The following is a 26,402-nucleotide window of genomic DNA, read 5'->3' as shown; positions in this document are numbered from 1 at the left end:
CAACGCTCAACCCCCACCAAACTCCACTCATACAGTGCTGAAGACTACCACATATTATAAATGATCATGATATTTATATATATTATTTTTATAATCAAAATAATTCGATCCCCATATCACTCCACGACAACATTTTCTTTCATATAAATATTCAGCCTCTCCTCTTTTTTTTCTTCTTTTTCCTTGCAGGCTTTCAAGCTTTACGACCACTGGAAATCATCGCCATGCGTTCAGCCTCGCGCATGCGCACTTGTCGAACACACATAACTGAAACAGACACACACACACGCACACAAAAAGAGAGCGAGCGAGAGGGAGAGAGAGGCTGCTCTGGGATCAGCTCAACTATTTTTTTTTTTTATTTTTTTGTTGTTGCTGTTTTTAATTTCCAAATGCAACGCGACAATATTACCCACGCGGCTGCCCGTATGGTTCCCATACTGGGACACTCCATTGAATTTCTTCCATGTTTCCTTTTGAACTCCAACCGAGGCGGATTTATTATCGAATAGCTCGCTCATCCGTAGAGGAAATATTTTTTTTTCTTTCGGTATTTAACATTTGAAGTTCGCAAACTTTGGCCACACCTAGATCCTAGATCCTACGCTATTTAAATCTTGAAAGAAAAAAAAAAAGATTTTTTTTTTTTTTTTTTTGCTTTCTTTCTCGCTCACTGGTTTGCTGGTGGTGGTGCGTTTGTTTGTGTGACGGCGAGTCCCGGCGGTGTGTAACCGGAGAGGGGCCTCACAGAGGGAATGCAGGCAGGACTGCAATGGAGCACAATGCAATACAGGTAAAAAAAAAAATAATAATAAATAAAAAAAATGAATATATATTTTTGGTTATAAATGCACTTATATGTGTTACCTGGCGTTTTTTTTATTGCTCGCCGCCTTGATGAAATTAACCGTCGATAAATGAGGCCTCAGTTTGGGGAGTTTTATTTCATTTAGTTTGACCATATCGCATTGACCATATCGCCCCCCCACACACACACACACTCAGAGTTGCTGTGACTCACAATTCCAACTTTTATTACAACTGCTCCCCCCACCTCAAACGTGGCATTATGATTATAATAATGTGTTATTTGTTATTTTTCTTCCCCTTTAAGCGTTCGACCGTGACACCAAACTGCAGACAGACTGCTCCCCCACCACCTCCCAACGGCAGCATGTCGAAAATCTGCCTGAAATAATTTTTTGATATTTCCCGTCGTGTTTAATGATTAATTTCTTTGTGTGGTTGTGTCGACATTAGTCGTCCCCCCGGCTGACTAGGCTAAGCGACCAGGCTCCCACCCACCCACGGTGAAACACAGCTCACCGAAATAAAATAACATTTATCGTTAAAAAATATAAGGAAAAAAAATGGAAACTTTTAAAGCGAGCCTCCTCCTCTTTTTTTTTTTTTTTTTTTTAGCCTAGCCAGCTAGCTTGTTTAACCTAGCCGCATGCTAGCTGGCGTTATAATTTAAAAATAAACTCGATATTATTTTTGTATTTAAAATTGTTGGAATAGTTCGACCGGGGCGAGGTTGGTCTGTTTCCTTGGCGGTAAACAGTGAGTGTAATGATATTTTTATCAAGCTCAGACATTTTTTCCTCCCCTCTCGTCTGTAATTACCACAGTTTGAGGAATGTTAATATTGACGAAGAAATGTGTTGACTTTTTGTTTGTTACACTTAAAATCCACACATAGAGCTCGTACAATCAGTTTATTTCATCATAAATATTCCATAAACACATATAATGCTATTGTCTAATGTTTAGTTTAAAAAAAATGTCTGGAGTTTTCCTTCCTTATGGTGTTGAATAACAGGATATAGCCAAGGTCAATATACACCCCCCCCCCGTAGATTTTATTTATATTTTATAGAGAATGCTAATATTAATATCCAATGGGAGCGTCCTCAAAATTATCAACAGAAATGTGCCTTCATTTTTATTTCCCAGAAAATATCACGAGCACTGACGCAAAGAGATTAAGGGTTTCCATCTCAAACTGGGTGTGTGTGTGTTCACATTTTGAGACTGGCCTCAGATTATATTATGTGGGTTTTATTTTCCTGCCTCATTTCCACCACTAGGTTGAGTTGAGCACTGTTCTTCTTTAGCCACCTCCCCTCAGGCCCTGGAAGAGGGAGGGGGGAGTCCAGAAAGATTGGAGACTTGTGCATGAAATCCTTGTTATGGATAATAGTATGTTGATCATATTCTCTTGTTGCTATTCATCACATGATCTCGCTGTAATTAAGTTAAATACAAGTAGAACGTAGATTCTGGTGTGCTGGTGGCTCCAAACTTGAAGCAAGGTTTTGTTCTCTCTTTGTTTCCTGCTCTTTCGGACTGATAATGGCTCAAAATGTAACATTATGCACAGTTTGATGATTAATACCACACTCAAATATGGGAATACGAAGTGTTATACTAAAATGGAGATAAAATTGTACCTAAAAGTTTGAAAACAAGACTACTGAAAGTGGTTTTTAAATTTAAAAGTTAAGCACAACGTAACGATACTATGTACGCATTTCATTTTTTATTAATATTTTGGCAGCAAATTAAAAATACCATCAACAAAATCTGCAACATAGAGACTATTAAAAAAAAATGTTCCTGTAGTTTGTGACTTCAAATACACTTTGCGCATATTTTAAATGTTTAATCCTTTTAAAACACACTGCATACTGAGTGGAAAACATATTTTGGATGCATGAATTATATAGAAAATGCATAATCGTGATGGAATAAACACATTAAAACATTTAATTAGCCCAGCAGCGCAGTTTCCTCACTAATTTTGGAAAGTTATCAGAAAACACGACAAAACACAATTTCTACCAGCCATATTTGCGCTTTTTTTGTTTTTTGTTTTGGTAACGACTTTAAAAATGACAGTCAGTGATGCTCTCAGCCTAACAATTTGTTTTATAGTTTCAACCTCAGATGACTTGTCCCACATGCTGTAGCCACATTGAAACGTAGACACTTTTTAACACATTGTAAACATATTTCGACCCATCTTCCCCCCACGTTTAAAAGAAAAATCTGTGTATTCACCAAACTGCTCCGTAGCGCTGGATTACTGCAGTTTGTCAAGACAACACAACGCTGAATTTGTACATTTGTATCTCAGCGCAGGTTCATTCATTTAGTTTCTTTCATCCAAATAACGACAAAAAGCAGTACAATTTGTCAAGATAGCACAATGTCGAATATGTACATATGACTAATATGACCTATTTGTAGTTTAAACGGTTGGTTGTATTTATTTCGGGTCTTCCATACTAACGACGACAACTGGCAGCAAGCGGCTGTACATTTTTGTCAAGCGACGCAATGTTGTATTAATTTGTGCATTGTTTTGCCCTTTGCGAAAAATGGAATGTTTGTAGCTCTGTTCAGATTCATGGTGACAAAGACCAACAAAAAGCAGCAAAATTTGTCAAGATAACACAATGTTGGATTTATTTTTCTATTGTTATGTTATCTATGTGGTGACAAAGACATTTGCTAGCTTCTTTCATATAACCAACAAGCACGTTAACAAACATTACATTTTGAAACGGCTTTTTTCATATTCATGACTAATTTTGTGTTTTTTTTTTTTTTAAATCCTTGTTGTCCCACAGTGTTCTAATCAAATTTAACGTTTTTAGTGCTCTATCTTCAAATTCATAATCGTTTTTAACAATATAATCGTGTTTAGTTCATGTTTTTCTTGTCATGTATTGAGCTATCCATCCATTTTCTTAACTGCTTATCCTCACGAGGGTCACGGGGGGAGCCTATCCCAGCTGTCAACGGGCAGGCGGCGGGTTACACTCTGAACTGGTCGCCAGCCAATCCCTGGCCACATAGAGACAAACAGCCGCACTCACAATCACACCTACGGGCAATTTAGAGTGTCCAATTCATGCATGTTTTTGGGATCTGGGAGGAAACCAGAGTACCCAGGCAAAACCCACGCAGACACGGGGAGAACATGTAAACGCCACACAGCTGGAGCCGGGATTGAACCCGGGTCCTCAGGCCAACACTTTACCAGCTGCGCCAACGTGCCACCCTGAATTGAGATTGAGATTTCTTTCGGCTTGTCCCTTTCGGGGTCGCCACAGCGTGTCATCATGTCATCCCATTTGTTATGTAAATGTTTATGAAAATGACTTGCTGCGTGTAGCCCTCCATGAATTTAATATATTAACATATCCTGTTTCTGGCGGCACGCTGGATCAGCTGTCAAGTGTTGGCCTCACAGTTCTGAGGATCTGGGTTCAAATCCCGGTTTGCATGTTTTCCCCGTTTCTGCGTGGGTTTTCTCCGGGCACTCCGGTTTCCTCCCACGTCCCAAAAACACGCAACATTAATTGGAGACTTAATTTCTCCTTGGTGTGATTGTGAGTGCGATTGGTTGTTAGTCTCTCTCCATGCGCCCGGCGATTGGCTTCACGTGACCCTCGTGAGGATAAGTCACTCAGAAAGTGGATGGATCCTATTTCGTATCTTCCTATTTATATTGTAGCATTCCCCATTTTTTTTTGATACTCCCTTTTTGTTGTTTGATGCAAATTTTTCATCAGCACAGTTTTGTAGTAAGCAACGGTATTCATTTCTACTGTTGATACGAAAAAAAATGACGCCTACGTTGGCAATATCCTTTTTATATTGGCTTGACTGTGGATGATTTGTATTTTTGTTTATGCTGCCATTCCTATTCCTCTATTAGTTGCCTGTGATTTTTTTTTTTTTTATTGTTCACCCGCTTTCTAAGATTCCATTATATCGCTGCAGTCTTCCCACATACTTTTTTTTTTCTTGCATCTGTAATTTCAACCACATATCCATATTTGCCGTCCACCATTGACTTCGCCTTTCAACATTGGGGGAGATTGATATCATGTTAAGACGGAGACTTTTGTTGTGGTCTGGGAGTTTTGGTCTAGGAGTTTTGTGTGTGTGTGTGCGTGTGCGTGCGTGTGTGCGTGTGCAGTTTTCCCATTGGGCCTTCGTCACGTATGGCTTCCTTTTTAGCCGCGGCTAATGAGGTGCTGCAACACTACCACGTCACCACCGCTCCGTGTTTTTTTTTTTTTTTCCGACCAAATGATTTCTGGCCGTGACTTTTCAAAATGAATTTATGAATTAATCCTGTGCCTGCTGCAGCTTGTCTGCAGAGCGATGGCTCGTGGAGGGACGGTGGGGGTTAGCGTGGAGAAGGAACGGTAGTTATGCAGTGGGGGAGGGAGTGCGTGGCGTGGTGGGTGTTTTTTTTTTTTTTTTTTTGGGAGGGGAGGGTACTGATTGTGGTTGATCAGCACAAGAGTGAGAATTTGAGAAAATTCTGCATGCAGGGAAGTAGGGAGGCAGACATCACAATGACGAGCTAAACAGGAACGACTGGTTGTTGTAATGTACACACACACGCACTCTTTTGGGCTATACAGGAAATGCCGAATAAGCACTTTATTCGGGTGAATCTTGAAGTCCGACCTTTTCTAGTAGGAGTAAATGAGGAGCAGCTGCACAGACGACCCCACCCATACGCGCAGACCCACACGCCACATTATTTCATCTCAAAAACACATTTCACTTGACTATGAAATGAAATGAAAATCGATTTTTTTTTTTTTTACGTATGAAGGAATAATTTTCTCATATAGCCTTAAACACTTGTGAACTGTTGGAAATGTATAAATACTGGATATTTTCAATATTTTGGAGCCTAGAAAATGTGAATTCTTTGGGGGTGGTTCTGAAGCTTATGTTTATTTGGATTTTGTCATATTTGATCAATTCCTTTTATGAAGTCAATTTTATTTAAAAGTAAAATTTACTTTAATTTTAAATCAAAAAGAGGGACCAAAAAAAAAAAACTGGGCAATGGAGGCAAAATTATGCACGATACTCCGCTTGCCCTGCGGAGGCGCTGTTGAGTCAATGTCACTTAGTTTCCATTCCAAACAAGAACATATTTTAGTGCTATTTTATTTATTATTTTATTTATTTTTTTATAATTTTAATTAAAACTGATATTAGTTTTAATTCAAACTGATATGAAAAAAATATTCTTGCAATATCACAAAATGAAGTATTTTACCATCTGAAATGTATTTTTGAAATGTCTTACTAACAAACTAATATTTTTCCAGACCTAAATAATAGGTTAAGTTTTTATAGCGCCTTTTATGGATGGAAAACAGTCAAATAAAAAAAAAAACTTGGTAATTAAAAAAATGGAGACCCTTGAATAAAAAAAAATGTTGAATAGTCGTCCAATTTTTAAGTAAAAGTATGTGATCGAGGACATTTAGTAGTCAAATGTCTTTCCCTATTGCCGATTTGTTTAGTCTATTTTTTTTTTAAACAAATTACTTAATGAGACATTTTTTGTGATTTTAAACAAACAAAAAAAATTGTACTTTTTTTAAAAGAATCTTAGTGTATAGGCTATTGATTAAAATTAGGTCAAATTTATTTATTAATTTTAGCAAATTTAAAATCACAGATGTCGACCAATGGGCTGTTCAGACAATTCCATCCGTCCTTTTCCAACACCGCTTATCCTGGTTGGGGTCGTGGGGCGCTGGAGCCTATTCCCAGCTGACTTTGGGCGACAAGCAGACTAGACCCTGAACAGGTCGCCAGTCAATCGCAGGGCAGACGCAGCCATTCGCACTCACATTCACACCAGCACCGGTTCAGATTCTAAATATCATCAAATAATGAATACAGTAATCATATAACCTGCCTTCGTTCTTACATTTACAAAACATGAGCGTTTGAAAGCGGTGCTAGGAAATGGGGGTGGGAGGGTGACTAATATATCATTCAATCATTAAAACGTGTGCGTTTTGATGCGTACTGGGATTCAAAGGCATCATATTGAAAGGCGAGCGCCCGTTTTTAGCCTTTATCACTCAGAACGATCGTCGGTGAAATATTTGGTGGCGTTTGCGGCTCGCAGGCAGCAGCTGGGAGTTTGCGTATTGTGTTTCACGTAAAGCTGCTGTGATTCAGTCCTTTTTTGTTGTTGTTGTGCCTCCAGCTCTGAACTGAAATCACAGAGGAGCCTGATGGATTTAATATCGGGAGGGTCGCATTTCCGTCGCCACCATGTCTAGTAGTGGGTGGGCCTGTAATAAAAACAAAACAAAAAAAAACACAACCTCAGGTCTGCAGCGATAGACTCACTACACTTTTTATTCATATAATGGATTCCAAATGTTTACACACCCCTGTTCAAATGCAATTTTTATGTGTGATTTGAAAATAAAAAAAGGACCAAGATAAATACCCCATCAGATTTTACACCATTAATGTGATTGTATAACATGTACAATTCCATTGGGACAAGGTGGTGGGGGGATCTTTTTTTTCCCAAGAGGGTAACTGTAGCGAACGTGTGGTTGCACAAATGTCCACACCCTTTTATAACCTCTAATAATTCCAAATATCAGTCAGTGTAATCATAAAGCATTCAGGTCTCTGCTAAAAATCAAAATAAAATGTGAGGAAATGTACGACAACATCTGAATTTTAATTGGGGTTAATCAGAGATACTTGAAAGCTATATTCTGGAACAATTTGAAAAAAAAAAAAGTAATTTTCACCCATGCCACAACAAGAGTAAGTGACAGAATGCTGATTAAGCCAATAGCTTCTAACATATCTTGCTAGATTTTTCAATACTGTATTTATGTTTTGAGTTGTTGAGTGTATTAAGTGACGATCCGAAACATTCACGCTCTGGATCCCTCGGTGGTGGTCATAAATGACGTCGTGGAAATTGAATATTTTACCTACGGAGGGGCTGGCCCATATTTGGAGAGCGTGCAGGTCGACTGAGCCTCGAAGAAAGGAGAACACATGCGGGATGGGAAGGAGGAGAGTGAGGCCGGAGAAGAATTTAGCCTTGTTTTATCGAAGCGACGAAAGCTTTGTTGTTGCTTGAACTGCTGATGCCCGTTTTATATGAGTCTGAACACAGTCGAATCCATGATCAGTTACAAGAGGGTGTGCACACTTGTGCAACCATATTATGTCAATTGTTAATTATTTTCTGCCCTTTCCAAAAAAAAAAAAATGTAGTTGTACGTCATAGTTGATTTTGGAGTAAAAAATCTGTGGTCTCATTTTTTTAGATCACAAAAACCTAGTATATGAACAGGGGTGTGTAGACTTTTTGTAATTCCACACCGTATCATGTATCAGTGGGGACATGATTTGAACATCACGCTGCATTTTAGAAGCCGTTAGGCATCTGTGAGTGTGACAAAATCGTCCCATGAAGATGTCGGAAGACACAATAAAGCGATTACAGAATAAGCGAACCCCTTATGTCGCCGCAAATTGTGCAACAGCTGCTGTTTTGTGTGCTTAAAACAACAAGCTGCTATCAAATTACGCTAATGACAAAACAGGACATGCTGTATCTCTTATCTGGAAATTTTTTTTTTTTTTTTCCCCCAAGAAGAAGAAATGGAGATCCTGACCATTTAGGAAAGGATAAAAACTCGTTGGCTTCACAGTTCTGAGGACGCGGGTCCGATCCCGGGCCCCCGCTTGTGTGGAATTTGTATGTTCTCCCCGTCCCAGCGTGGGTTTTCGCCGGGAACTCCGACTTCCTCCCACATCCCAAAAACATGCATGAATTGGACACCCTAAATTGACCGTAGGTGTGATTGTGAGTACGGCTGTTTCTCTCCATGTGCCCTGTGATTAGCTGGCGACCAGTTCAGGGTGTACCCCGCCTCCTGCCCGTTGACAGCTGGGGTACGCTCCACCACTCCCCGTGACCCTCGTGAGGATAATTAGCAAAGAAAATGGATGGATGGATAAAGCTCAAATATACTTTGGGAAGGCGGGCCTTAGGGCTTACTCCTACTTAAAAAAAAAAAATGTATACATGCAAAATATTATTAGATGATGAAATACTGTACTGTATATCTATAACGTTATAAGTGTATTTTCAAGCGTGCGGGAGGGGTTAACTTTTTTTTTTTTTTTTTTTTTTTTTTTAAGTATTTTTAATACGGTTTTTATGGTAGATTTTTACCTGCAAGAGTAGCTGGGTTTGGAACATATACCCAGCGATTAAACGGGGTTCACTGCAATTCATTTCATCTAGTTTGTAGAAAAGCTTAGAACATTCATATCCCACTGGGGCCAGGAAGGGCATCCGGTGTAAAAATTGTGCCAAACATATGTGCGTTCATCTGAGATGACACGCTGTGGCGACCCCGAAAGGGACAAGCCGAAAGAAACTTACTATTATAAATCCTTGAGCAGACACAAAATGGCATCCTTTGATTGTTGGTTTCATCTTGAGCGTTCGGCCTCAAATTTGAACCCAGAGGCTGCACATGCAACCTCTTAAATAAATAAATGAACGAACAAACAAAAAAAATGGTTGTAATAGATGTTGACTTCCATTTTTTAAGCCTCGCTTTCGAAGCTTGGTTCCGTTTGTCCGATCTGCCACTTGTATTTAGAAAAAAAAAAAAAAATCTCAACTTGTTTAAAACTAGCGTTCCTCCATCCATTTTCCAAAGCGCTTATCCTCATTAGGGTTCAAGGAGTGCTGTAGCTAATCCCAGCTTTCTCCGGGCAGGAGGCGGGTTACACCTTCAACTGGTTGCCAGCCAAATACATGGCGCATAGAAAAAAATGCCCCAACCATTCACACCTATGGGCAATTTAGAGTCATGCCCAGTGAGTGCTTGGAGAAAATCTAAACACACACAGCGAAAACATGGAAACGTCAGCGAGTCAGGAGCGGGATTGGAACCCCATTCCTCCGAGCTGTGAGGTTGAAGCTCCAACCTGCTGCCACCACTCCTTAAACTTCCATCCATCCATTTTCTTTCCGGCTTATCCTCACGAGGGTCACGGGGAGTGTTGAAGCCTATCCCATCTGTCAACGGGCAGGAGGCAGTGTACACCCTCAACTGGTCGCCAGCCAATCGCCGGGCACATTGAGACAAACAGCTGGACTCACAATCACACCTAGGGGCAATTTAGAGTGTCCAATTAATGTTGAATGTTTTGGGGATGTGGGAGGAAACCGGAGTGCCTGGAAAGAACCCACGCAGCCAACGCTTTACCAGCTGATCCACCGTTCACCCCTCCTTAAACTTGTTCATTAAATTCAAAACACCTTTTTACTTCCTCCCCAGCATTTCTCTCATAGATCCGTTCCAGAATATGGCAACGTACCAAAAAATGAAGTGACTGTATTTGATGAGTCATTTCTTACCAACACACGCAGCGGCTTGGCCGCCGCAGTGTAGTCAGTTTCATTTGGATAATGTTGCAATTCCGTGGACTGCAATTCGATGACTTGAGATCTTGACATGTGCCAAAACTCTCATCTTTCTCATTAGATTAAATGTGATTTTTTTTTTTCAATTGTTTTTTTTTTTTCATTTGAGGCAGCACGGTGGTTTAATGGTCAGCCATTCTGTCTCACAGTTAGGCAAGCTGGGTTTGAATCTCCGCTGGTTCGTCTCTCACAGGAAAATGCGCAATTTATCCTCTTGAACACATCGATTCTTTTCGATGATATTTTGAGGACGTTGTCCCTATGAAGCTTGCAGTCGGTGCAATGATGATGTAGGCGGGGTTAATCAGCTGCATCTCAAAATTTTGCATTCATACACTGGATTTATTTTCAGACTGATTTGGCCTCCTACGTGGAAATGCATTTATTGAAACGTGTCCCATCTGGAAAATAATTGTTCCTCAGCCGATTTACGTCAGAGCGGCAGACGCGTCTCGTACGTCGTTTTCTCCAATAGTCTGCTCGTGAGTCATTGCAAAAGCACATTCACCTGTTGTGTGTGGAAACCTGCACGTTATCGTCTTTGACGTAGCCAGACATTTCCACACAGACTGTGACGGTATTTGCCGCGTGGACCGGGAGCTGCAGATATACTCTGCGACGCGCGGGAGTTAATTTTTAACATCGTGTCTCTGTATCACATAACCTGCCGTGTTGTGGCGTGGCAGAGACGTCAATGCAAAAAAAAACCCCAAAAATGACGATAAATGTAGCACATTGTTAGCGTATTAGCGTAATTGCCTGTCATTTTCCACTGAAAATAAAAAAAAGAATATTGTATTGGGCTTGTGATTTTTTTTTTTTTGCTTTTTCTTCTTCTCTGTGTAGCTTTTCAGTCTTTTGTTTGTTTAATTTGTTGTTTTTCTCAATCCATTATTTTTTTCCCCCACATGGATAAATTCATTATGTTGTTGTCGGAATTACACAAAATCAGAAGAATGCCATAATAGCAGAGTAAATGTACCATTGTGGAAATAAAATCATAATGGATGCATAATCTTGTATGTAGTTTCAACAAAAATAGCACAGGATTACAAAAATATTGTAGTTTTTAGACAGTCAAGGGGTTATTGTTCATGCATATTAAAAGAAATGCTAAAATTATTATCTCAAAGTGCACTGTACAGAAGATACACCAAGGTTGATTAAAATAAAGCCTTGCAGTAATTGTTCTGTGATGTAGACGATTAGGAATCAAAAGTAAATTTCAATCGATATTTTGCTATCTCAAAGAAAAAAGTTGATCTACGTTCTTATATCGATGCGATATTTTATATACTGTATATTTAGAAATTGGTGGTAAAGGTATCGTCAAACCTAATTGCTATTTTTCACTAAACTATTTCAGGTTTTAAAAATGGAGACACTGCATGTACTAAACATATTCTTTGAGTTTAATTTAAGGAGCAGACATAAATACAAATTATATTTTTCTGTCTGCTTTCTGATCAGGAAAGTTTTGAGTAAAAAATTATAGATTTGTGCAATGTAATTTTGTATTGTATTGTACTTTTATGAAAGGAACAAAAATAAATGAAAATTATTTCCACACTACTGAAATGCAGCCTTTTTGTCTGTGTGTGTCATTAATTTTAGTTCTGGAAATATGGGTCATCACAAACCAGTACCAGACCAGTACCCGTCCTCACTCTTGCTCCCTTTCTTCTTTCTGCAGTGGTTGGGTGCTCCTTCCTGCCAGAGAGGCAGCTACGCCTTCTACAAGTCGGTCGGCAGCAAGACCCGAGCCGACGGCCCAATGCGGGTCTGGAGGCTGGGCGAGTTTTACTTCGTTCGCTGCGGGCCGGGCGATCCCGTCTGCATCGCCGAGGTGAGGCGGACGCAACGCAAATCTGCTCGCCATAAGTCAAACGTGTCGAGAAATAACTCGAGTCGAACGCCAAATTTAGCACGTGAAGGTGTCGTGCTATTCAAGTAACAAGACGCGTTAATGGAATTACAATGGAAACACATTTGATACGGACTTTTAAAAGAAGACAGCACGCAATTGTCATGAAAATGTATTTCAGTTTCGATCAAATAGTGTGCCGTAACAAAAACTTTTCTCGACATGTTTCACTTATAAGACAAGGGATTTCAGTTATGTGGTGTCTCAGGCTGAACACTAGGGGCACTGCAGTCCTTAGATAAGAGAAGAAGAATTTACAGTACCTTCAAGTGGGAATATGGATCCCTTCTTGCCTCTGTACATTAATGATAAAATAATGTGGGGGGGGGGGGAAGGAATACAACGGTGCTTCTTGAGAATACAAGTGCTGAAATAAAACGGACCAGAAAACAGAGGTGATATTTAAAGGGGAAGTTCAGTGCTTTGCATGAACAGTATATCCAATAGGTCATGTAATATGTATTGTAGTTTGACAATTTAAAGGTAATCCTCTCCCATTTAATGGTGTTTTGAGAAGATTTTTATCGAATATTACGAATTTTCAGGGGCGCTGCCATTTTTGCGAGTCACATGACCTCCGTGCGCGGATGTGACGTGTTACGTGTCATTCCAAACGCTCGATTACATGGGACACCATTTGTGCCCAGCGCTGATTTCTCGGATTTGTCCTCATCTGATGAAGAAATAGCAGTATCGGTTGATCGGGAAGACGGAGGAATACTTCCATACAGATTTGAACCTGTGGCTGTAAATGTTGAATATTCGGATGATTCTTAGGGCAGAATGACGCGGAATCTGACTACTCGGAGGCCTACACGGTGGACGTAAAGGCCTCCCCCGCCGCCGGAGCGGCACAGTACACGTCAAATACGTGCACGTAGGTCATGTGACTCGCGAAAATGGTAGCGCCCCTGAAAGTTCATAATTGTCGATTGAAAATCTTCTCAAAACACTATTAAATGAGAGAGGATTTAACGTCACATTGTCAAAATAGAGTACATATTACAACGACCTATTGGATACACTGTTCATGCAAAGCACTGGATTTCCCTATTTAAGTGCCATTTCGAATGTGTGCAGGTGACCTTACTGTGGGAAGACAAGGCGCAGCGCCACCTCCTGGCCAGCGCCAGACTCTACTTCCTCCCCGAAGACACACCGAAGGGTCGAACCAGGGAGCACGGAGAGGTACGTCAAAGGTCTTGAGTAATTTGGGGGGAGGGGGAAGCTTCCACTGGTTCATTCAGTACTGCAATTCTATTGATAGGCTATTTAGAAAATGGGTATTTCAATTATTATTCATTTTAAAATCAAATATATTTTGGAATATAGTTACCAAAAAAGTCATACAAACATTTAAAGATGTAATAAAATATTATAGAATCAGATCCATTTTGAGTCATTTAAAGTGTAAGTTCAGAGTCTGGTCAAAGGTGTGACGAGGATGTCGAGCGATCACCCGCAGCCACAACACAAAAACAATCGCATGTCAGAACGCGAGGCAGATTTGAGATCAGAATGCGTTTAGCCAGGCGTGGAGATGTTTAAACGTGGATCGGCTCATGAGTCGAAGTGGTTCCAGGACATCTTTTAATAACCTTGTCACAGGAACGCGGTCTCTGAAAGTGTTTTGGGAGGAAGTGAAACAATTTGAACCCTGAAGTTTCTTTTTGTGTGTGTACACAAACCCCCTCCCTTTCCTCGCCCAATGCCACCTTGGCTCACGGTGCGTTAATGGGCCCACACCTGGCTACTGTGGGTGGGGGTGGGGATGCCGGAACTCCCACCTGGAAGCGGCCCAGGGAAGGTGGAATACGTACGGGTTGTACTTGCATTCGTTATCCACTGTAAATGGTCTGGACTGTGACTCCCTCTCACAAATGACCTTCGAAAAAACGCCAGTTGATGAGACAAAATCTTAAAAGAAAATGTCCCGAATGACACCGAACGGGGTTGGCTGCGCGCGTTCGCGATAAATGTATTTTGCGCCGTTTATTCCCCACTCTCAATCTACTGAGAAGGAAGCAAACTCACAGAGTATAAAAGTCTCAGAGTACAGAGAAAATATTTCAAGTGGAGTGCTTCCAACTTGTTGTGATTCCCAAAGTTTTCTCCATTGCAACGAATTGAAATACATCCTGTCAACTACAGACTATTCAAACTACAGATGCAAATAACAATTATTTTTGTCATGGATAAAACTAATCTTTTTTTTTTTTTTTTTTTTCCATCCAGTAACTGTTTTGAATTCCATGACCCCATTCTTCCATAACATGTCATAAAATAGGGAAACATGTTGACCATTGTTTTCCAAAGTAAAAGCAGATGCCTTCAAATGTCTTATTTTATTTTGTTAGCTTTCATGGAGGATGACAGAAATCAGAGAATATTAAATGTTGAGAGGCTGAAATCAGGATTTGGGCAATTTTAAGTTAAACAATCACTCTCAACGCATATGAATATACCTCTCAATTAATTTGATCATTGATTAGTTGTTGATTAATCAATTGATTATCAGTGACACTTCTATTAACCAGTGTTTAACGAAACTAAAATAAAGTAAAACTACTCACACTTTCAAAACACCAAAAAGACAAAATCAAGTTTTAATTGACTTTTGAGGTGTGTTTTTCCAGAGCGTTCGGGAGTAAACTTTCTAATTTGGATCATCGACTGATGGTTCGCTACATGCTTTGGTAGGACGAGGTTCTGGCCGTGTCCCGGAAGATGGTGCTGCGGGTGGAGGACCTGGTGCGATGGTCGTGCGCCGAGCCGGCAGGGTGGAGCGACAAACCCAAGGCGGCGCCCTGCGTCGCCAACGGGCTCCGCAAAGCGGCGGAGAGCGGCGACGCCGATGGCGCCAACAACACGACAGACTGCAAGCCTCTGAAGGATAAGCGCGAAAGTAAGAAATCCAAACTCCATCCATTCATTTTCTGTAGCGCATGTTTTTATTAGGGTCACGGGTGAGGTGGAGAGAATTGGGGTACGCTGTGGGTTGGTTTCTCGGGCACATACCGTGGGGACAACGAGCCATTCACACTCACATCCAGACCAGAGGACAATTTAGTCTTGAACCAATCCGACTCCAGCCATGATTGTGAAATGTGCGAGAAAGGCAGAAAACGGGCTCAGCGTACTGCCTTTCGCGTCTTCTAGATGTCATGGGCGAATGCCAGAATGTCAAAGTCCTCAGCTACCCGCAGTACTGCCGTTACCGCTCGCTGCAGAGGCGCATCCAGGACGGCGCCCGGGGCCCGACGCTGCAGGATGCCCACCTGTTGGCTCTGGGCGGCGTCAGGGTGACGCCCAGCACCCGCTTGATGTACTGCAGGGACACCTTCAACCACCCCACGCTGGAAGGTAGCGTCGGCTTCTCCTGGCAGTTCCGTAAGTCCACCCATCAGAAATCTGAAAAATGACTGATGAATATTGTTATTTTTCATTGCAATTTTTGTGGGGGGGGTTTCGGTGCAGGGTGCCCATCTCTCAGTCTCCGAGGGCGACCTCGCAAGAGACGAGGCCGTGACGGCAGAGAAGGCCCGACCGCTGGCCAGTCGGAATCGTGGATTGAAAGGATGAAGGTTTGTTGCTTTTTCCAGATCAGATAGCAGACAAATAACATTAGTGGAGTCTTCCTCCCTCCTTTTTTTAAAAGTACTTAATCTCTAAAGGACAGCGATAACTTTTTTTTTTTCCCTCCCCAAAATTGACCAGACATCTTGTTGCTACTTTAAAATATTAAGTTACCTATATAAAAAATTCAGCCATTTAGAGATTTAAAGGGGGGGGGGGGTTTACAATTTGTCCAGTAAACGGTTCTGGTTTTGATTAAATACATTTTGTGGTGACGTAAAATTAAAGGGCCCAAAAAAAAAGAGCTCCCAAGTTCTGTTCTGGAGACGCCAACACTAAAACGGCTACTTTTTACTGCTACTTGCTGTTACTTTGAACAATTCTCCATTCAAGCTTCAGATCATTTGGTGCAAATTAGTATATTAACATGCACTGAACATCACAACTACTGCAATAAATCCTTTAAAACCATATTTATAGAATATATATACAAAATCTTTAATCTGACCGTATTTATATATATATATATATATTGGATTAACACCCCCAGACAATTGAATTTCAAAGATGTCAGATATTGATGTATTAAAAAAAAAAAATCTTCATTTTTCAGTCCGACATCCCGTACAAAGTCCACTTGATGAGCTTTTTCTGCGTCTGCTTTTTAGGAAAACGTGATGGGGAGCGTGGAGGCGGGCAGCGAGGGCGGCTGGCTCCCCCACCCCGAAGAGCAGCTGTTCCTGGACGAGCTCTTCGCCTTCATGGAGCGGCAAGGCTCGCCCATCCACAAAGTGCCCAACCTCGGCTTCAAGAAGAGTGAGTTTGGGTCACATCTGATCTGCGTTTCTTCACTGGGGAGATTTTTTTTTTTTTTTAACACGTTTGTTTCTATCTCTGTCCCGATGCCCTCAGTCGACCTCTTCCTCATGTACTCGGTGGTCAGACGTCTCGGAGGCTACGAAAAGGTGACGTGCATGTTTCTTTTTTTTTCTTAATCTGTGGCTGTGTGTCTTGAGTGCAAAAGTACAAAGATGGCTTCAGCACAAGCAGCCGAGCGGAGGGAACAGATGCATTTTTGTCTCCTCGTTCTGTTGACGTCTGTAAAGCTTCTTTTGTTTTCCTCATTTACGATATGCCTTTTAAATTGGTATGAACGAACGCTGTGATGAATGTTGTATTTTCTGCGTCAGGTAACGTCGGAGCGCATGTGGAAGGTGGTTTACAACGAGCTGGGCGGGTGTCCCGGCAGCACCAGCGCTGCAACCTGCACAAGGAGACACTACGAGAGGTCCGACTTGAGTGCTTTTTAAGTACAAACGAGATTCATTTTGGTTCCGTAAATGTTTATCTGTACGAAACACAGTGGCAAGAGCTCACCCTCTCTTCGCTCTTCTCACCATCCATACCACCACCCGCACTCTCCATTCCAGTGGTTCTGTTAATCTCTTCATTCCCAAAGTCTGAACTACTTTTGGTCAATCTTCTTTCCAATTTTCAGCCCCATTTGACTCGCAACGCTGCAACAAATAATAACTGACCTCATTTATTCCAATATCATTGTTTAAAAAGTGAGTGAAGGACCCTCATCATGATCACTGGACCTGTTTGTCACACGTTTGGAACCTTTTTTTCCAACATATGCTTTGATATAGTGTATTATGTACTCATGTATCACATACAGTATGTATATTATTATTTGCCTTTGTTTTCGTAGCCAGGTTGGCAAACTGTTCTCAAAAGCAAAGGTTAAATAATATCTATTTAAAAAGATGACACCATAATTGTCTTCTTCTCTCAGGCTGATGCTGCCCTACGAAGAGCACCTGATAGCTGGGGGCATGGAAGTCAAAATCCCACAATGTACCCTGCCCATGAAGCCCAGAGGGATTCGAGGGAGGAAGCCACTCTCGCGGGGCAGAAAACCTGGACCCAAAGTCAAAGCTAAGATGGCAGCCACTCCCCCCAGCACCGTAAGAACGAACTCGTATCTTATTTCTTCTAATTATTGGCAGCCCCTCTAAGAGAGTCTGTGCCCAAACTAGTCTTTGGATGTGTCAACCCCTTGCCCTGTCTTAAATGGTCATTGTATCACTTTATCATAGTTCCTTGACACCAATTATTACTTTTAACCAGGGCTTTGGCATTTTGGAAAGATTCCATAATCTGCATAGATCAAGTGAGATTTTCAGATAATAGGTTTGACAGAAAAACGACACAAATTGAATTAATGAATGATGAATGATTTTAATTTTCAGTTTTTCTTTTTTTTTTTTTTTAATTTCAAACCCCCCTTAACATTCAACCGTAACATCACAGCTGCGTTACTATTCCCGCGTGCGCAGATCGCCACCGCTGACGGGGCCCCGGTGGTGGTGAAGCGAGGGCGAGGCCGGCCGCCTGGCAAGCGCAACAAGGCCACGCTGCTCGCTCAGGCCAAACTGCTGGCTCAGCAACAAGCCAAAGTCAAAGCGGAGTCTCCGAAGCCTCTCCTTCCGGCCCAGGGCAGCGCTGGAGTGACGCCAAACAGCAGCAGCGCGCAGCAGGTACACGCTTGAATGTGCTACGTTCAGTACCAGGCTTTAACTCGACTTCGACTTATGATTAAAACCATTACGGAAGGTATTAACCAGCTATATTGTTTTTTTTTTCCCCCAAACTGCACAACTATTCCCAATTATCATAGTAAAATTTTTGTGAATGTGATTTCTCAAAATACCCCAAGGGTCAAGAATTAGGGCCACTTTCCGCCTCGCTTCCTGTATTCTTGCCTATGTTAGTCCGGCTTTCGTCACTATGACGACCGTGGCGGCGGCGTCTAAGCTTTGTGACTTGAGAGGTTTCACGGGTTGCCGCTCGTCCCCTCACCGGCAAGCATCTGCGTAAACTGTGCGCGTACTTGTCTCTGGATCTCACCCCCCAGACTATCTGATCATGTCGTGGGCAGAGAAATTATGCGGGGACGGTTGCTATGGAAATTAGCACCACTGTTCCAGAATATTGGGGGAGTCCAGAAAGACTCACTTGCAGACCCATTTAAAAAATGGTCAGCTGATGAGTTTTTTTTTTTTTATTCCACACTTGATGGGTGGGCAGCCACTTATATGCAAGCATTTAAAAAAAACTAACTCACAGGTGTCAAACTCAAGGCTCGGGGCCCAGATTTGGCCCGCCACATGATTTTATGTTGCCCGTGGAGCCAAAACTAGTGTAAATTTTCATTATTCTTGCAAAATCTACACCAAAATTTCTGTCATTATAATAAGATGAAGTTGAGATATTACAAGCATTTTTGTGACCAATAGAAAAGCACATTGCCCTTGATTTCTGATTCCAAAACTAGTTCATAAATTGATGATGTAAATATGATGAGATGATTAAATATTTTTATAGTTTCACAGTCACAATGGCCCTCTGAGGGAAGCCAGAACTATAATGCGGCCCGTGGGAAACATGAGTTTGACACCCCTGCTTTAACTTTTCTCCCCTCTCCAGGTGTTGCAGCATCTCCCTTCCCCCTCCCTGCAGCCCATCCAACCGGCCCTCCTTCCCGTCAACATGCCCCCCACCCCGGACCTCTCCCCCATGTCCACTCCGTTCCTCCCCTTCCAGCCCAAGCCGAAGGACCCCAAGGATCAGGCCGGGGACTCCGTACCTTTGGCTCCGGGCGTCCTCATCTCCGCGTTGCCTCGCCATTTTGTGGGGGGATCGCTGGGCAGGTTCAGCCCCATCAAAGGTCTGTGTCCCCTGGACGTGCTCAGGAACTGCGTGGGCTTGCAGAGGGTTCTGGAGAGTCCAGCCCCGACGCCCCTAGAGCCAAGTCAGCCGCATACAACGATCTACGCCATCCAGCCCAAACACAGAAGCCCGGCTACCCCAGTGCCGAGCGGAGAGCAGACGCTGTCCCCGCCCCACCCAATACAACAGCATTGCAACCCGTGCTCGGGGCGCAACATGGACGAGGACACCCAGAGGGGAGGAGCTCGGGAAACCAGGAACTGTCACCCTCTGCCCCCCCTCCGGGTTCTACCTTTGGACCTGGACTGCAGCGTACAAGTGCGACAGCTGATGAGGACTCGTCTGGGATCGACTCAGTTCCAAACCTTCACCCGCCGGCTGTCCGAGGCGCTCTCCCAGGACCTGAGCGCTAAGCCGCCCTCTTCGCCCATCACACCGCCGCCTGAGCAGGCCCTCCCCTTAAACCTCAGCAAGCGCTTTACCCTCAAGAGACCCGGCACGGACCCGGTCGAGCTTGCTCGGGTGACCACTAACGGAACCGCCGAAGAGCCGTCTCTCAAGAAAGTCAAAGCTGACTGCCTGGAGCGTGCTGAGGATTTGAGCTTGGGCGGTGGCGGCGCCAGGTGCCCCGACACGGGGTCCACTGGCCACGAGGGCCAGGAACGTGGACCCAAGAACCAGGACGAACCGGCAGACCTGAGCTCACCCAGCAGGATCAGGGCTTTCCTGCTCGGCCTGCCGCCCTTTCAGGTAAAACTGGACGAGGATCTAAACGGGATGAAGTTTGGCAAAGTCCTTCCATCGGGTTCCGCAACGGAAAGCCAGACGACCGCGACAATTCTGAAAGAAGCCGAAGCGGAAATAACGGAGACCAGCGACCACAAATCAGAGTCTTTAACTAAACAGGTAGGAAATGTCGAAATGCTTAACCTGGCAGTAAAAGAGGAAGGGAACGCTTCGGTGGACAAAATGGAGGACTTCAGCGATCAGACGATGGCCAGTGTGGAAAAGTGCGACGTGGAGACCTCCAAGGGCCACCCGAGCCCCGTTCTGCCCCAGCCAAGCGCTCTGGTTCTGGCCCAGCAGAGCTGAAGAACGTCCACCCACAAAATTACGAGCCACATTCTTTCTTTTTTTTTTCTTTTTTTTTAGCAAAAGCGTCCCAACCAGTTCGGGGAGGTGTGGGTGCAACATCTGAGCTCATTAACTTCGCTTCTTGTGGGTTTTGATTCCACTCTTACATTCTCATAGACAATCGCGAAGCATTTCTTTCTTTCCAGTGGACTCTTGAACAAACACTGCCACAATAGCACTAACCCTTCCCATCCATTATTCAAAATACATATTGAATAAGCGCTATAAATAAATAAAAAGCTAAGTCTATTACGCGTACGGGCGATGCTATGCATCGAGGCGTCATAATGAGCATCAGTACTGTATCCCGGTAGCTTAAAATTTGACATTGTACTCTACTTCTGTTGAGAGAGAGAGAGAGAGAGAGTTATTTTCTGATTTAAAGAAAGGAAAAAAAAAAAAACAAAAAAACAACAACAAATCCGAGAAATGTTCTCGGGAGTCTTTGCATATATCTCGTCGCGTGAGGCACTCCCGTATTTGTGCTCGTTAGCTAGCTAGACGCTCCATAAAGTGTGCTATTAATTTGCTCTCCTGACACGTACGTGCCTTAAGGGGCCCGCGGTCATCGCCGGCTTCGCTTTAAAGTCATCCCGTGCCGAAATCGGATCCATATTGTTGTTCATACACGACCGTGTTTCCCAACATCTATTGAGCCGAGGCGCACACACCACTCGCAGAAATTGATCGGCTTTTAATTGGTATTTTAAGGATGAATGTAAGTCACTATAACCCTTTATTGGTGGATTTTTAAATGCACCTGTCCAATGGTTCAATCTTTATGTACTTTTTAAAAAATAACTACGATCTGTAATACAATGATAATATAACTATAATAAAATAATCAATTTATTCAAAAATATACAGTACAAAAGTTGAATCCAAAGCTACTTTTGTCGTCTGAATTGCGAGCAACAAAACGTTGCTGGCACAGTTGACCAAAAATGAATTATTCGTGATTTGAAATTGGATCAGCCGTCTCCAAAACATGCAAATTTTGCCCGCATTGGACCCTGCCGAGATAGATGTAAAAATAATCTATAGAGACTTCACCTGTCAAGGTGTCCCTTTTGGTCTCTTGCATTTTTTCGTCTGAAATCATCCGTTTGACTTTACGGTGTCAAAATTTTCCACGCCTCCAAATCGATACGCCTGCCGTCGTTTTCTTTTTTTTTTTTTTTTTTTTTTACCTCTCTTGAGCAGCGGAAGCCTCGACGGCTCCTGTTTGTCCGTCACGATTTTACCTGCTGCTGTTTTGTTTCTTGTCGGGCGGCAAGCGGTTTGCCGTATTGTTGCCGCGCCAAAGCCGTTATTGCATCCAACGCTCGAACCTCCGCAAACGCTACAAACTCTAACCCAAAATGGTCAAATATAGTCAAGTATTTCCCATTTGTCCCCCTCCCTTTGGGCTATGCATTCATATTTAATATCATCGCGTGTCTGATCGTTTTACACGGGGATTCATATGGATGATTCTTTTCTGTTGAATTTTGTATTTATTTCGAGTGAAGAGTGAAGGCGGCGCGTTGCTACTTGAGCGTGTCTGAAGTAGCGACTTGCTGAGCCGAGAATAAAGTTGTAATAACAAGTTATGGAAAAACAATTTGAAAAAAACAACACTACAAGAATGAAGTAATATTTCCGAAGAAAAACTTCAAGTTAACGATTATTAGAATTTTGTGAGAGGAAAAATACAATAGTTCTAATGTTAGGAAGAAAAAAAAAGTAAAGTCTCAGAAAATATTGTTGCATTTGGAAAAAAAAAATTCAAGAAAATTGCTAAAATAGCTGTATTTATAAGTCCTGATCTTAAAATAACCAATATTATACTTACTATATACAAATATCACAAGAATCGTGTCATAGCATGAGCATAATGTTTTAATATCAGAAGTCAAAGCCGAAAAGGGGAAATTTTGTGATACAAAAAAATGTAAGTAAGACTAAAGTTGTACATTTACTGCAATAAAAATGTCATTTCATTAGAAACATTATTATAAGGATAAAGTCATAATTTTCAAGCAAAAAAAAAGGGTGCCAATTTACAGGAGAGAATATTAAAATGAAAAAATATTTCTAGCTCATAGTCCTAAGTCATAATATTTGGAAGAAAAAGCTTATATAGTCATTAAAAAAATAGTCATACTTTAATTCCAAAAACTTGTAATTTTAGGAGGAAAAAAAATTTACGAAATTAAAAAGACATTACAATAATAGAAGAGTTTGTAATATGAGGGGAAAAAATGCAATTCTACTAGAGTTAAGGTGGAATTTTATGAGAAATATATTCCCAAAACTATCACTACAAGAATGTCGTAATACACTATTGCGAGAAAAAGGCGGAAATTTTTATGATGGAAAAAAAAGTGTATCATCATTTCCAGAAGCAATCCTCAAGTTTATTTATTTGCCCGTGGATGGCCTTTTATGTTTCAGTGGGAATTTTAGACATAAAAAAAAAAAATCTGACATTGTCACATTGCTCGGTAACTAAATATTCTCACACCATCCTGGGTTTTTCTTTTATTACAAATGTATTCCCGTAGCTTTGTAATATTACAAATGTGTTCCCACAACAATCAGAAGGGGGGCGGGGTAATATTACCAAATGTAACTTCATCAGGGTAACAAACAATGATTGTAGATAATTTTACACTCTTTAAAAACATACAACTTTATTCTCCTCTTCCTTTTTCCGTACGGGACCTGATTGTCTATAAAGTGGCGCATTATTATTATTGTTATTATTATTTCCGTTGAGCAAAAAAACATGACAGCCAATTGAAAACGCGTGTACCCTTTTTTCATTTTGTCTCGTCGTGATAGCTAAAACTTTTTTTTTGTTGCATCACGTTTTTCTCCTCAAGCTACTTTGTTGCCACAGCAACTCAACTGGGTGCCATGTTTTTATTTTTTTTAGATATATTTCTGGGTGTGTATATTTTTTGTTTTAGACATTCTTGCTTGTTTTATGTTGGACGATATGCCACTGAGGCTGAATGCCTTCTTTTTTTTTTTCGGGGGGGGGGGGGGGTGGTCTTGTAGTCTATAGAGCATGTTTGTTTTGTCTTTGAATATTTAAACTTATGTTAGGTTATGAATTTTTTTGTTTTCTTACAGATTTCACTGTTTACATTTTTTGTCGTATGCATGTTTAGAGTTGTTGACGTATATCGGGTGTTTTTGCACACTACTACAGCATCGATAGGGTTTCTCCAACGGCACCGCGCTTGACATGAAGTGCCTTGTTACTTTGGAGCCAACTCGGACGTCGGCGACGCGAACACGAAACCCCTTTGTGACTTTTTACGGAACGCGAACGTGAGAAACGATCAGAATCGAAACCAGACCGGACATTCAGTGCTCCTCCGCCGTCCGGAAACGTTTAACGCGGGCTCGATTGACGCGGGTGTTCTTCGTCCGGTTCGGCTGGCGAATTTAAAGGTTCTGCATCGTAAAACAAAACAAAACGAAACAAAACGGCTTTAAAGAAAATTGGCCCAAAGATTGAAAAATGATGACAGTTGGCTTCACATTTGTAGGAAAAGTGTAGAAAATGAGGCTTGTTTTATTTGTTTTTATCTGTAAATATTAGATGTAAAAAGAAAATGGAGATATAATTGTGTATAATTGAAAAGCCTTGAAATACTAATAGTGGTCACATACCATTTTTCATATATTTTTTTTTCATTTGTAGCTGAGACCAACAATCTATTTTTGAGTTAGCCGTTTTAAATATGAAATACATAAATTTGTTGATGCATTTTGTTTAGCTGGCTTGGAATTTGTTGGGAAAGTGAAGGGGGGGGTGAAAATTTTTGAAAAAAATTTGAAAACATTTGTTTTTAATCTGTAAATTTTGTCCTGTTAAAGATTAAAAGAAAATGTTATGATTAAGGTTTTTTTTTTAATTAACAAGCTCCATAAATAGAAACTAGTGGGGAAAAAAAACATTTTTTTTAGCCCCCCCCCCAAAAAAAAAATTGGTACAAATTGAAAAACAAATAATGCAAACTTTGAGATGCATGTTTATTTTTTTTTTGTCTTGAAAAGCTAGCTACGGAAAAGAAAATTCTACATTTTTAGATTTTTGTTTTTATCTGGAAAAAAGAGTCGTGCTGAATTTTTCAGGCCACTTGTTTTTTCCCCCTCTCATTCAAAGTCAGCCGGGATGGACTCGAGTTCATAACCCTCGCGATCATAATAAAGACAAAACGGTATACAAAATGGATGCAGCGCCTTTAAACTGGCGGACGACGAGTCCCGATGAATGTCTCCGTCACGCTACCCTCCTCCTCTGACCTCACTTTATTTTTGTATCGACAAAAAGGCGTCGTCGTCACCTTTATTAACCGGGACTCCACCGCGCCATTTAACGTTTTTTTTTTTCTTCCCGCCTTATGAATTTGTATCGGATGATTGCAGCACGCGCTCGGTTACCGTTTGTTTTTTCCTAATGGCGTTCAAAAAAAAAAAAAAAAAAAAGAATGGCAGTGTCAGGTACCATTCCATATTAACACACTGTATATTTATAATAAAAGTATTCTGATAATAAAGTCGTTTTTGTTTTGATTGAGCTGTCTGTGTAGCATCAGTGAAGAAACTCAGAGACACACAGTAATTCTTGTAATTGTTAGAAATAATTATTATATATAAGTATACTACTAATAATAATATGTCTTATTAGTAATAATTTCTTGTTTTTGCTTAATTATACAGCACTGACAACTGTAAATGGATTTAAATTACTTGTGTGACAGGTGAAAATGTTATTGTTTCACACTTGTAGTTACAAAAAATTTGACTTTAAATTCAATTGCAAGGATAAGTACTTAAGTACTTATTTATTAGGTTTTTTTTCCCAACTCTATGACCATTAAAAAAAAGGAAAATGTCCTTTAAGACTTGTTATACATTTGACTGTAAACTGATGGCTTCGTCATTCATTCAAAGGGTGAGTAGTTTCAATTTATTTTACTTTTAACTATACAGTGAACAACATAGTTTCGCTCGGATGACAGTTAAAATTTTTGAGCACGTCCCTTTTAAAAAAAATTTTAATTCAGTGTTAAAAATACTTTTGAACATTGACTGTACACCACAGGTGTCAAATCCGAGGCCCGGGGGGCCAGATCTGGCCCTCCACACGATTTTATGTGGCCCGCAAGGGCAAATCATGTGCATCAACTTCAATGATTTTTGTTAAAATCGGTACAAAAATGTCTAATTGTCATATCATAAATGATAATGTTGAGATATTACACGTTTGTGTGATCAAACAATTGTTGAAAAAAAAACCTACTCTTGATTTCTGATTCAAAAATGAGTTTATAAATTTCATGTATAAATATGATGAGGCAGTTATAGATTTTTATGGTTTCACAGTGGTAACGGCCCTCTGAGGGAAACCGTTGGTAAAATGTGGCCCGTGACAAAAGTGACTTTGACACCTCTGCTGTACACGTAATAAAGGTTTAACAATCGGGGCAGTTTGAAATTGGCTATCCATTGGAACGCTTAATGGTTTTTACTTGATTTTACTTTTAGGATTCCAAGGGTAACCATTCTCTATCCCCGCTCATGACAGTAATGAATGGAAAAATTTGACGTAGAATAGCGATGGAACTTGTTCAATTCTTTGAAGATTACGGGAACAAGTAGTGTATAGGTTTGATAACTGTTTCATTTTATAACAGTGTAATACACGGT

General features: G+C 41.1%; 1 protein-coding gene across 1 annotated transcript; it reads left to right on the top strand.

Annotated features, from left to right (window-relative positions):
* The first annotated feature begins 287 nt into the window (after window positions 1-287).
* Window positions 288-25,249, top strand: zgc:77151 (uncharacterized protein LOC337153 homolog). Its single transcript, XM_061803803.1, has 12 exons — window positions 288-793; window positions 12,018-12,170; window positions 13,329-13,436; window positions 14,949-15,153; window positions 15,408-15,638; window positions 15,726-15,832; window positions 16,493-16,640; window positions 16,737-16,789; window positions 17,015-17,112; window positions 17,623-17,794; window positions 18,167-18,367; window positions 19,317-25,249. Exons 1-12 carry the CDS (start codon window positions 773-775, stop codon window positions 20,649-20,651), a joined length of 2,832 nt encoding a protein of 943 aa, XP_061659787.1. The 5' UTR covers window positions 288-772; the 3' UTR covers window positions 20,652-25,249.
* Window positions 25,250-26,402: the final 1,153 nt, after the last annotated feature.

The sequence above is a fragment of the Syngnathoides biaculeatus genome, chromosome 18 (genome assembly GCF_019802595.1).
Source record: "Syngnathoides biaculeatus isolate LvHL_M chromosome 18, ASM1980259v1, whole genome shotgun sequence".
NCBI classification, from domain to species: domain Eukaryota; kingdom Metazoa; phylum Chordata; class Actinopteri; order Syngnathiformes; family Syngnathidae; genus Syngnathoides; species Syngnathoides biaculeatus.
This window is presented reverse-complemented; position numbering and strand designations above follow the sequence as displayed.